The 13,216-nt window shown below is 48.2% G+C and overlaps 1 protein-coding gene across 1 annotated transcript in view; it reads right to left on the bottom strand.

The window, feature by feature from the left end:
• Window positions 1-666: 666 nt before the first annotated feature.
• DNAH2 (dynein, axonemal, heavy chain 2) overlaps window positions 667-13,216 on the bottom strand; it is a 110,838-nt gene continuing 98,288 nt past the window's right edge. Inside the window, exons 74-86 of the mRNA XM_010843209.1 lie at window positions 12,052-12,238; window positions 11,705-11,853; window positions 11,397-11,580; window positions 10,975-11,165; window positions 3,650-3,841; window positions 3,310-3,494; window positions 2,902-3,130; window positions 2,669-2,820; window positions 2,427-2,541; window positions 1,765-1,941; window positions 1,585-1,659; window positions 1,250-1,400; window positions 667-1,085 (exon numbers count right to left, since the gene is read on the bottom strand). Of these exons, the coding sequence (XP_010841511.1) occupies window positions 931-1,085; window positions 1,250-1,400; window positions 1,585-1,659; window positions 1,765-1,941; window positions 2,427-2,541; window positions 2,669-2,820; window positions 2,902-3,130; window positions 3,310-3,494; window positions 3,650-3,841; window positions 10,975-11,165; window positions 11,397-11,580; window positions 11,705-11,853; window positions 12,052-12,238 (2,142 nt within the window). The 3' untranslated portion in view covers window positions 667-930. The remainder of the gene's footprint in view (window positions 1,086-1,249; window positions 1,401-1,584; window positions 1,660-1,764; window positions 1,942-2,426; window positions 2,542-2,668; window positions 2,821-2,901; window positions 3,131-3,309; window positions 3,495-3,649; window positions 3,842-10,974; window positions 11,166-11,396; window positions 11,581-11,704; window positions 11,854-12,051; window positions 12,239-13,216) is intronic.

Below are 13,216 nucleotides of genomic sequence, written 5' to 3' on the forward strand. Positions count from 1 at the left end.
AACTATAACTCTCATGAGGCAAATCTGCCATTTCCCCAGCAGCAATCACAATGCTTGGATTTCTCCCATTCAGCTCTGTTGACTTGAAAAGCCAAGTGATCCAGACACAATACACAGTGAATCAGCAGAGGAAGAAATGTACAAAGCAAGGTCGCCCAGGGGGTCGAGCGGCCCCCCCTTCTCCCAGGCCGGGGCTGGGGGGGCCGCTCCGCCCCGTGGCGCAGTTGGATTTTCCAACACAAACACCGCCCCCCCACCCCCCTCGCCCCAGCCCCGCCCCTTCTCATGGTCCCGCCCCTTCTCGCGCCGGGAGTCCCTTTCCCGGGCTCCGCCCCGCTTTCTGCCGGCCCCGCTCGCCTCTGCACAGGTGCCGAAAATGATGCCGAGTGCGGGGTGCAGGGTTCAAGGTGCAAGGTACGGGGTCCAGCACGGATCCCTGCCTGACAAACCCCTATTCCATTTGGATCACGCGCCCTTCCAAAGTAAGCCCCGCCCCACCTGCTCGAGTACTGCCCAGAGATTTAGCCACACCTTCTTTAGGCCCCACTGCCCTGCCCATTCGCCGAAGCCACGCCTCCTCTCCCTCTCAAGACCTCCCACTTCCCTTGCTGCTTTCCCTATCCGGCAGCAGCCCACAGGAGCGCTCATCCTCCGTAAGGCCTGGGCTTCCTCCCGACTACCCCCCTGCCCCTCAAACCCCAACCATCCCATTGAGAGACTTGGGGCTTGTGGTCGGGGATGTTTTACTGAGCTGAGCTCCGATACAATTCTTCTAACACGACTAGGTATTACCAGGGCCTCATCACACGACAAATTCAACCGAGGTAAAGGCCTGAGTGAAGCCTGGTCTCTGTCCGAGGTACATTATCAGCCTTGGCTCCTTAAGTCCTCGACCCTCACCCCCCCAAACGGAAAGAAGAAGAGGCCCTCTCAGTTATCCAGGCTCATGAGTAGAGCAGTGCCTCTCTTGATCCAGTGATCAGAGGTCATGGTCCCAGAGCGGAGGTCGATGCCAATAACGAAGGATGCACGGTCTGAGCTGCCTGCCCGGTTGGGATAGTAATAGCAGGGACAGGAATACATGCCTGCAGGAAAGGACAGGAGAATGAGTCAGACCCTGGAGCCACTGGGAAAGCAGGGCAGGAGCAGATGGGGGGTGGGGGGGCGGCGGTGCTGGGCAGCGGAGGCTGGGTTAGGATGCAAACTAGGGAGGGGGCAGGCAAACTAGGAAGGGGGCAAACTGTCCCACCCTTGGCACTCTTCTTGCGGCTCTCAGTAGGCCGGAAGTGGATGGTGGGCATGAGGCAGACAAGCTGCATGGGTTCTGCCTCCACCAAGCAGGAGTTCTTCCGGTCCCAGCCGGCACCCTCCAGGTATAGACCCCGAACCCAGACACCATCCTGGGGAGACATGGGAACAGGTTGCGGGTAAATCCAGACCCTCAGTTGCCAATGCCCCCACCCCTGTCCTGCCACCTTTTTCCTCCCCTCCCTCTCAACCAGTCGTTTCCCACCTTTGCTCCCAGCCCCTCCTCCTCCACCAGACTCCCCTCTGCTCAGAACCCTAAGCACATGTGGCACCCACCTTGGGTGGATACACTAGGTTGCTGTCATCCACAGTGGAAACAATAAACTCCCAAGAGAGGCTGTCCACTGAAATCTGGAGATTGAAGGTGAGAATAAGGGAGGATCCTCCCACACACACAGAGGAGAGCAAATACATATCATCAGTATCCATTCCCATCACACTGTCCACATGGCTCACATTGTTTTGGCGAGCTGAAGACTGCAGCACGGCAGTGAGGAAGCCAGTGGGAAAGGTGAAGCCAGACAGCCAGAAGATCACAGGAGGCCGTGCACGGCTGGCCCACATCTCAAACTGCTCCACACGCATGGCCAAGTCCCGGGTCCATGAAGCCAATGGCTTCTGTGAGGGGTAGGCCTGAAGCAGGAGGTAGTGTGTGTTTATTCATTCACTTATTCATGCATTCAAATTCTTACTGTGAACATTTGAAGCAGATAGAAGAATATATAGTGTCAGCCCCTGTTCCCCAAACCATAGTTCAGCAAAGCTCTCCAAAAGCCAATTTCCAGGAAAGAAGCATAAAACGACAACTATTAACAACAGCACCAGCAATGCTAACCAGTTACCATTAATGAAACACCTTTTAAGGTGCACAGTACTAGGAACCCTTGAAACATCCTTGGAGAAACTTAGGGACTTGCCCTGGGTAAGTTTCTATGTTAACAACTTCGCAAAGTCAGTCAGTGAAGGGCAGAGTCAGATTTCAACCTTGAACCTGTCTGACTCCGAAGCCCAGGCTCACTGCTTTCTGCTATAGGCTTCCCTAGGACCAGGAGGCTGCAGGTCCAGGAGTAAAAGAAGAGTTCATTGTTGGAGAAGGATCAACAGTGAGATAATCTTACCTTTCCCCAGAGCGGAGGGACATGGGCATCAAAAATGCAATTGAAAATCTCTTCCAGGCTGGTAGACATGACGATGAGGCCCTGGATGCCTTTTTCTAGGTCTGTCAGTGAGAAGCTGGATGGGGAAAGGTGGAGGATCATAGATGGGATGGGCCTGGGAGAGACATCCTAGGCAGGGCGTGAAGGCCTTTCCTCTTGCCCCATCCCTGCGTTACACAGAGCCCCACCTCCCCCCATCTCACAGGATGGTCTCCATCAGCTTGTTGTATCTCTGAATCTCCTGCAAAAGGACCACATTGAGTGGGGAGGGGTCCATAGCCAGTAGTTTTCGGGTCCCCTCATAGTCGATCATTTCCGGGATCTTCTGTTTCACATCGGCAGCCAATTCAAGGACCTGCCGAAGCAGGAGTGTTGAGTGTAGACCTCTCTTCCTCCTTGGTTTCCCTCCCCCAGGTGACTGTCTGTCTGTCCTTACCTTCTCCTCCCGACTCTGGCCTCCGGCCCTGGTGGGTGTAATCTGGGGTTGCAGGGAAAGCAGAGTCTCAAACAGAGTGCGTGCCTCTGTGATCTGGGAGGCCACATCGGCATTGGGGTGCTGGCCAAAAGCCTCTGGGGGGTCCATGCCAGGCAACATGCTGATGTACTCTTTGTACGAGGCCAGGCTCCCATCCTTGGGGATAAAATAGGTCTCCAACACTGACAACCTGGGGAGTCAGTGCAGAATTATCACCGCACTGTGGGGACTTGGGGCTCCCATGCCAGGCCAAGGCCCTATCCATCCAACTCTCTGCTCTTACTTCACCTCCCATCTCCCATTCACTCCTCAAACACTGCCCCTACCCCCAATCCTGCCACCTGGCACCCCATTCAGTGCCCCCCTCACCGGTAGGAGGGGGTCAAGAGAGCCTGGTCACAGAAATAGTCATTGATGTAGGTGGTCAGCAGGCGCCGGTCCCAGTCATCCGTGACGTGTCCACCATAGTTGACCCCGGAGATGAGGTACTTGAGTGCATCCCAGGGCGTCTCCTCATACTCGTCCAGGTAGAGGCTCAGCAAGTTCTCTGACACCTGTGCATGGCCCCAGCCCACACCCCCAGCCCCACACACAGTTATGGCAGGAATTCTTCCAGGGGCTTCCAGTCAGTGATGATTCCTGCAGGGCAGCCTCGGGGCAGAAAGTGTAAGGAGGGAGGGTGGGGTGAGGGACCCTGGTCAGCACAAACCTCAAAGTCAGAGTCATTGAAGCCGTAGATGATGTTCCAGCCAAGTTGCAGGAACTTTTTGCGTTCAAGTAACACAGAGTGAAAGAAGCACAGTGCGAACAACAGTTTCTTATACTTGGTGGGCTTGGAGCAGCGGGAAAACTGTGGTTCTGTCATCAGTTGGTAAAGACGAGTCATGTTGGCCTTTAGGCCCTGGGGACAAGGACGTACAGAGATGGGATGACATGCATCTTGCATGGCCCTAACACTAGCACCATCATGTTCAGTTGTGGAGCTTGCTCATTGCATAAGGGCACTGGCTGAAGAAATGAGTGAAGGTTGAAATCCAGCCCTTGAGCTGCATGCCAAGACATGCACTCATCCACAGGGCTTGCTGTCCTCCTCCTCACACTCCGGCGCTGTATGGACTCGTGGCAGCCCTGCCTTCTCATCTCCACCCCCACTCCTTGATCCCCTCAACCGTGATGTTCTCAGTGGTGGGTACTACTACTACTACTAAGTCGCTTCAGTCGTGTCCGACTCTGTGTGACCCCATGGACTGCAGCCCACCAGGCTCCTCCATCCATGGGATTTTCTGGGCAACAGTACTGGAGTGGGGTGCCACTGCCTTCTCCCCAGTGGTGGGTAGGCCAACTCAATTTGTGAGGGCCAAAAAATATGAACAAAAACATAAACATGGGAACTTCCTTCATGGTCCATTGGTTGAGAATCTGCCTTGCAATGCAGAGGATGTGGGTGTGATCCCAGTGAGGGAACTAAGATCCCACATGCTGCCAAGCGACTAAGCCCTTGCACCACAACTACTGAATCCACATGCCACGATATAAGATCTTGTGTGACACAACTAAGACCCCACATGGCCGAATTAATAAGAAATGTACACAATTTCTTATTAATTCGGCCATGTGGGGTCTTAGTTGTGTCACACAAGATCTAGTGACATATCATCAAAGAGGAATGAGCTATATGATTGGATTTATCAGGCTTCATGAGCAGGTTGGGGTTTGGCTAAGTCTTACAAATAGAAAGGATGTAACGAGGCTGAGAGGAGGGCTGTCCAGAGATGGGAAGAACTGAAGGAATAAAGGCACAAAGGGGAGATAAAGTGAGAAGAGGATCTTTCTGAAATCAAGTGAAGTGCTCAGATAGGGTAAGAAGGACTGTGAGCAGATGGCAATACAGTAAGAAGGGCATTTTGAGCTGACTGGACCCGATTCACCAGGAACCCTGGAGCCATTTCTGTTTTGAATAGGACAGTGATACATTGAAACAGTGTTCTAAGGAGATTCAACATGATGGACAAAAGGGAGCAGGGAGAAAACAGAAGTAAGAACATTGGTTAGACCAGGAACAAATAGAAAATCTGATTTTTAAAACTATCATTTATAACATCATCAAGTCATGTAAAGCACTGAGGAATAAATCTAATATAAATGTATATAACTTTAGAAACTTTACAAAATTTTATTAAAAGAAAGAATAAATGGAGAGACCTACTGTACTCATGGATTGAGAAGCTCAATATCCTAAAGATGTTGATTTCCCCCAAATTGATCAATAGGACTCTTTTGGTGAAACTTGACAAGGTAATTCCAAAATTTATGTTAGAGAATAAAAGATCAGGAATAGCCTAGAGAAGAATAAGGTAGGAAGATCTGCCTTCCCCAGCCATCAAGAATTATTATAGAGCTAGAGAGTAATTAACACAGTGTATATTGACCCCAGGATAAACAACTTGATCAATGAACAGCATAAAGGGCCTAGAAACCCATCTGCGTATGTATATGAAGACTGCAACACTTAACAAAATCCTGCGTATGTATATGAAGACTGCAACACTTAACAAAATCGGAACACATAATACATTTAGATTAAAATAGTGTATCAATTTACTGAAGTCAGCAACCATGTTGCAGTTATATAAGAGAACACCCTGATTCTTAGGAGTGAGTCCTTTCCACTGAAATACACTACAGTATGTGGCAGTAAAGGGCCAGGATATACAATTTACTCTCAAATGTTTCAGAAGTGTGAGTGGAGAGAGAGAAAAACAGAGATCAAATGATAAAGCAAGTGGGACAAAATGTTAACTACAGATGGATTTGGGTAACGTATAGGGGGTTCTCTGTACTATTATTCTTACAACTTTTCTGTAAATGTAAAGTTCTTTTCAAAATTTTTTTAAAATATTGGTCTCTTTGTCAGCTTCTAAAAGGAATTCAGTTGCACCAAGCACATCTGAATGTCCTTTCTCAGAAGGCTCGGTGGATTGCAGGAAGGTTCTGCATCACCAGCAGGCAGCCTGTCATGGACAACTCTCCTGGGCTGACCTCCAACAGGACTGCCTCCCCTGGTGACCCACTCACTACAAAGCCATCCTGTCTGGTTCCTCTTTCCTCCTGATATTTGCTCCCATTCATCATTGCCTCCATGGTTCAGTTCAGTTCAGTTCAGTTCAGTTCATGTCCGACTCTTTGCGACCCCATGAATCGCAGCTCACCAGGCCTCCCTGTCCATCACCAAGTCCCGGAGTTCACTCAGACTCACATCCATCGAGTCAGTGATGCCATCCAGCCATCTCATCCTCTGTTGTCCCCTTCTCCTCCTGCCCCCAATTCCTCCCAGCATCAGAGTCTTTTCCAATGAGTCAACTCTTCGCGTGAGGTGGCCAAAGTACTGGAGTTTCAGCTTTAACATCAGTCCTTCCAAAGAAATCCCAGGGCTGATCTCCTTCAGAATGGACTGGTTGGATCTCCTGGCAGTCCAAGGGACTCTCAAGAGTCTTTTCCGACACCACAGTTCAAAAGCATCAATTCTTCGGCTCTCAGCCTTCTTCACAGTCAACTCTTACATCCATACATGACCACAGGAAAAACCATAGCCTTGACTAGACAGACCTTTGTTGGCAAAGTAATGAATGTCTCTGCTTTTCAATATGCTATCTAGGTTGGTCATAACTTTTCTTCCAATGAGTAAGCGTCTTTTAATTTCATGGCTGCAGTCACCATCTGCAGTGATTTTGAAGAAAAATAAAGTCTGACACTGTTTCCACTGTTTCCCCATCTATTTCCCATGAAGTGATGGGACCAGATGCCATGATTTTCGTTTTCTAAATGTTGAGTTTTAAGCCAACTTCTTCACTCTCCTCTTTCACCTTCATCAAGAAGCTTTTTAGTTCCTCTTCACTTTCTGCCATAAGGGTGGTGTCATCTGCATATCTGAGGTTATTGATATTTCTCCCAGCAATCTTGATTCCAGCTTGTGCTTCTTCCAGCCCAGCATTTCTCATGATGTACTCTGCATATAAGTTAAATAGGCAGGGCGACAATATACAGCCTTGATGTACTCCTTTTCCTCTTTGGAACCAGTCTGTTGTTCCATGTACAGTTCTAACTGTTGCTTCCTGACCAGCATACAGATTTCTCAAGAGGCAGGTCAGGTGCTCTGGTATTCCCATCTCTTTCAGAATTTTCCACAGTTTATTGTGATCCACACAAAGGCTTTGGCATAGTCAATAAAGCAGAAATAGATGTTTTTCTGGAACTCTCTTGCTTTTTCCATGATCCAGCAGATGTTGGCAATTTGGTCTCTGGTTCCTCTGCCTTTTCTAAAACCAGCTTGAACATCAGGAAGTTCATGGTTCACATATTGCTGAAGCCTGGCTTGGAGAATTTTGAGCATTACTTTACTAGCCTGTGAGATGAGTGCAATTGTGCGGTAGTTTGAGCATTCTTTGGCATTGCCTTTCTTTGGGATTGGAATGAAAACTGACCTTTTCCAGTCCTGTGGCCACTGCTGAGTTTTCCAAATTTGCTGGCATATTGAGTGCAGCACTTTCACAGCATCATCTTTCAGGATTTGGAATAGCTCAACTGGAATTCTATCACCTCCACTAGCTTTGTTCATAGTGATGCTTTCTAAGGCCCACTTGATTTCACATTCCACATTGTCTGGCTCTAGGTGAGTGATCACACCATCGTGATTATCTGGGTCATGAATATCTTTTTTGTACAGTTCTTCTGTGTATTCTTGTCACCTCTTCTTAATATCTTCTGCTTCTGCTAGGTCCATACCATTTCTGTCCTTTATCAAGCCCATCTTTGCATGAAATGTTCCCTTGGTATCTCTAATTTTCTTGAAGAGACCTCTAGTCTTTCCCATTCTGTTGTTTTCCTCTATTTCTTTGCACTGATCGCTGAGGAAGGCTTTCTTATCTCTTCTTGCTATTCTTTGGAACTCTGCATTCAGACGCTTATATCAGGCTTAGTTACCCCACAGCATATGGGATCTTAGTTTCCCAACCAGGGATCGAACCCAAGTACAAGGCAAAGTAATGTCTCTGTTTTTGAATACGCTATCTAGGTTGGTCATAACTTTCCTAGCCTCCATGGTTACTGCTTATTAAACCGACCTAAACAGCATCTACCTCAGGGCCAACACACCTCTACCCATTACAGAGGGTGGAGTTCAGACAACAGAGGGCCCTCTGGCTACAAGGCACATGCCTCTCTTAGAAGGCAATAAGAAAGGCTCTTAACAAATTAAAAAAGAAGGGTTGCATCTCTTTGACAACACATATCTGAACTGTTTGACATTTTTTTAATGGGAAGACAGACTACTTCTGTTGACAGAAGAAAATAAAGGTAAATAAAAATCAACTTTAAACATAGATTTTTAAAAATTAGTGGTGCCATTAACAACATGGAACAACAGACTGGTTCCAAATCGGGAAAGGAGTACATCAAGGCTGTATATTGTCACCCTGATTATTTAACTTATATGCAGAGTACATCATGCGAAATACCAGGCTCGATGAAGCACAAGCTGGAATCAAGATTGCCGGGAGAAAGATCAATAACCTCAGATACGCAGATGACACCACCCTTATGGCAGAAAGTGAAGAAAAAACTAAAGAGCCTCTTGATGAAAGTGAAAGAGGAGAGTGAAAAAGTTGGCTTAAAACTCAACATGCAGAAAACTAAGATCATGACATCTGGTCCCATCACTTCATGGCAAATAGATGGGGAAACAATGGAAACAGTGAGAGACTTTATTTTCTTAGGCTGCAAAATCACTGCAGATGGTAATTGCAGCCATGAAATTTAAAGACACTTGCTCCTTGGAAGAAAAACTATGACAAACCTAGACGGTATATAAAAAAGCAGAGATACTACTTTGTCAACAAAGGTCCGTCTAGTCAAGGCTATGGTTTTTTCCAGTAGTCATGTATGGACGTGAGTTGGACTATAAAGGAAGCTGAGCACTGAAGAACTGATGCTTTTGAACTGTGGTGTTGGAGAAGATTCTTGACAGTCCCTTGGACTGCAAGGAGATCCAACCAGTCCATCCTAAAGGAGATCAGTCCTGGGTGTACATTGGTAGGACTGATGCTGAAGCTGAAACTCCAATACTTTGGCTACCTGATGTGAAGAACCCTAACTCACTGGAAAAGACCCTGATGCTGGGAAAGATTGAAGGTGGGAGGAAAAGGGGATGACAGAGGATGAGGTGGTTGGATGGCATCACCAACGCAATGGACATAAATTTGAGTAGGCTCCAGGAGTTGGTGATGGACAGGGAAGCCTGGAGTGCTGCAGTCCATGGGGTCACAAAGAGTCAGACACAACTGAGCAACTGAACTGACTGATTAACAAAAATGGGCCAAGGAGATAATCTGCCTGCAGGAGCTGAAAACTTGTTTTGAGAGCTAGTAATTTATGATGCTGGAGTGCCAAAAAGAAGTACTTTGTAACCAGATGGAATTCACACCTGGCACTGAGTTCAGTAATGGAGCCAGAGAGGGGGATTGGGGTTGAAATCAGGAAGAGGACAGTTTCTCCATCAACTTGTGAAGGGAGGAAATGTAGAATGAGGACAGGACAGGAGGAGAAAGAAACACAGAAGTAATCAATGATGTCGCAAGAAACAGAAGGAGGACCAGGAGTGTATCAGGGAAACTAGGTGGACAGTCAGCTGTGCTAGCCTCCCCAAGATGGCCAAAGAAGGATTTAATGATGAAAGACATCCGCATGCCTGTGCATCTGATCAGTTCTCATTTATTGAGCACCTACTACAAACAGGTCCTTGCATTGGTCACAGGATGAGCAAAATGGTGAGGGAGATGAAAAAGACACAGTCTCTGCCCTCTTGAGCTTACAGTCTAGAAGAGAAGTCAGGTATTAACCAGAATCACACTAATAGGTGTAAAGTTCTTGAATTGGAAGGTCAGAGGGAACAGTCAAGAGGATTCCTGAGAAAGTGCTGGTGGGACTGAGACCTAAAGGGGCAAAGAAGGGGGTGGGGAGGAAAATAGGGAGGACAGTTCATGAAAAAGCACCAGGCTGGAGAACACAGTCTGTCAAGGAAGAAGAGCGAAACAATTTAGAAGTTGATGGTGTAGGTAAAGAAAGCGAAGGGGAAAGTTGCGACAAACAAAGCAGGAGAGGTGCTTGCAGGGGCACACAGGCCATGTGAATAGGGCTGTGAACTTGATTAAAAGCAACAAGAAGCTACTAAAATAGTTTCCTGCTGCTAAGTTGCTTCAGTCATGTCCGACTCTGTGCAACCCCATAGACGGCAGCCCACCAGGCTCCCCCGTCCCCAGGATTCTCCAGGCAAGAACACTGGAGTGGGTTGCCATTTCCTTCTCCAATACATGGAAGTGAAAAGTGAAAGTGAAGTCACTCAGTCGTGTTCAATTCTTAGCGACCCCATGGACTGCAGCCTACCAGGCTCCTCCATCCATGGGATTTTCCAGGCAAGAGTGCTGGAGTGGGGTGCCACTGCCTCCAAAAATAATTTAAGCAGAGGTAAATGGGCAGGATGTAGTGACATAATCAGATTTTAAAAGATTGGTATGATTGCATTCCAAGGTGACCTTGTAGTACTGGAGATAAAAATTTCAGTAGAGCTGGAGGGAAGGAGAAAGGCCAGGAAGTGACAGTAGGGAGAGAATATAAGGAAGTGTCCGGAGGAGGAAGGGGCTGACAGGTCCACACACTAGTTATATACTCTTCCTTTGCCTTAGTTTCCTACCTGTAAAATGGGGCTGATAGTACTTACCTGATAGGCAAGTGTGTGTGTGTATGTTAAATGAATTAAAAAATGTAAGCATTTAGAACAATGCCTGGCATGTAATAACACTCAAAAAAAGTTAGCTATTACTACTATGTTCTAAGAGTTTGGCACGCAGAAGTGGAATTTCTGAGGACAGTAGAATCAGAACAGCAGCCTTGTTGTTAAGGTTAAACCCTCTCTCTGAGGCCAGGAGGAGGACACGTATGCCTGCTGGCATGGGCACTGCTGCTGTCTACAGTTGCCCATACCTTTGGTGGCTCTGTGGTCATCTTGATGCTGGCCTGCAAGATGGAGATGGGGAAGTCTGGGTGGGGGCTGGAGCTGAGCCAGAGGCGGAAGGAAGGGTGCGGATCCTCCACCTGCAGCTGCTCCACCAGTTTATCCAGGTTTGGCATCCAGGACAGCGACAGGTGGCAGTTGGCGAGGAATACCCAGTGTCCTGCAAGGGGGTGCTGATGTGGTGGGAACCACTCCCTATGCCCCGTCTGTCCCCGCACTGTTCCTCTGGTAGAGGGGCTAGTTTAGGGGGAAGGTCCAAGTGCTCAGGTGCCAACCCCCAAGGCCTTCTGGAGGAGAGGGAGCTGCAGTGACAGCAGGGTGACAGGTGGGAGCTGGTGGACAGTCAGGCCAGGGCCATGGTTGGGGGCAGAAGAACTGGGTAGACACTGACCCTGAACCACACCCTCTCGGAGGAGCCGAGCCGCGATGGGGGCCTGGCCCTGGCCCAGAGACAGAGCGTGGAAGCGCTGGGCCATGCCTGTATGCTCAGCCAGCTGGAGCAAGGCACTGGTGGGGTCCACGCCGGGGGACAGGATGAACACCAGTGGGGTCCGTGGGGCCGAGTCCTCCATCACCTGCCAGCAGCACAGGGTGTAACCTTAGGCAGAAGGCCAGGTGAGGTCTCGGGAGAGACTGAGGAAGTGCGGGTGGCAGACTGGGACAGGGAGAAGCAGGTGGGAAGGCAAAAGAGCCACTGACCAACTTCATGTTTAGCACAGGCGGCTCAATGAAGCGGGAGCCAAGGTTGGAGACGATAAAAGAAGTTACACAGAAGGCCACACGGTCCTGGCGCAGGGAGCGAACAATCAGCATTCGTTGCATTTCATTGCAGGCATTTTCCCACTCACCTGGGGGCAAGGTTAAGGTTAAGGTTAGTGAGCCCGGAGGAGCAGGCAATCTGAACAAAGAGACGCCTTCGGGGACACTGGGCCAGGGGGCAGATGCGCTGAGGGAACTTGGGAGAGACATGGAAGGAATTAGAGGAAAGAGCAGGTGTGAGGCTGAAGGAGGGAAGAGAAAGGAGAGGGAGGCCTGGCTCCAGGCACCTGGCAGCATGGCCTTCTCGGGGGTGGCGTTGGTATACCACAGGTTCCAGTCCCGAGAATACTGCTCAAAGGAGTTCATGAGCCCATGGAAGTTGGTCAGTTTGTCCAGCTCTGTGATGTTATCCCAGTAGGCGTCTGCGAGCCAGGTGGTACAAGGGTTATCCATTTGGCCCTCACGATCCAAGACCTGGGGCAGGGGGACGAGAGAGGAGAAAAGCATTGACCCAGACTATCCCAAAAGATCTTTTTGTACAGTTCTGTGTATTCTTGCCATCTCTTCTTAATATCTTCTGCTTCTGTTAGGTCCATACCATTTCTGTCCTTTACTGAGCCCATCTTTGCATGAAATGTTCCTTTGGTATCTGATTTTCTTGAAGAGATCTCTAGTCTTTCCCATTCCATTGTTTTCCTCTATTTCTTTGCATTGATCCTGAAGAAGGCTTCAGCGATCTTATCTCTTATCTCTTCTTGCTATTCTTTGGAACTCTGCATTCAGATGTTTATATCTTTCCTTTTCTCCTTTGCTTTTCGCTTCTCTTCTTTTCATAGCTATTTGTAAGGCCTCCCCAGACAGCCATTTCGCTTTTTTTCATTTCTTTTCCATGAATACACAGAAGAACTGTACAAAAAAGATATTCATGACCCAGATAATCACGATGGTGTGATCACTCACCTAGAGCCAGACAACGTGGAATGTGAAGTCAAGTGGGCCTTAGAAAGCATCACTACGAACAAAGCTAGTGGAGGTGATAGAATTCCAGTTGAGCTATTCCAAATCCTGAAAGATGATGCTGTGAAAGTGCTGCACTCAATATGCCAGCAAATTTGGAAAACTCAGCAGTGGCCACAGGACTGGAAAAGGTCAGTTTTCATTCCAATCCCAAAGAAAGGCAATGCCAAAGAATGCTCAAACTACCGCACAATTGCACTCATCTCACAGGCTAGTAAAGTAATGCTCAAAATTCTCCAAGCCAGGCTTCAGCAATATGTGAACCATGAACTTCCTGATGTTCAAGCTGGTTTTAGAAAAGGCAGAGGAACCAGAGACCAAATTGCCAACATCTGCTGGATCATGGAAAAAGCAAGAGAGTTCCAGAAAAACATCTATTTCTGCTTTATTGACTATGCCAAAGCCTTTGTGCGGATCACAATAAACTGTGGAAAA

This window comes from Bison bison, unplaced genomic scaffold, assembly GCF_000754665.1.
Source record: "Bison bison bison isolate TAMUID 2011002044 unplaced genomic scaffold, Bison_UMD1.0 scf7180017864180, whole genome shotgun sequence".
Taxonomy (NCBI): domain Eukaryota; kingdom Metazoa; phylum Chordata; class Mammalia; order Artiodactyla; family Bovidae; genus Bison; species Bison bison.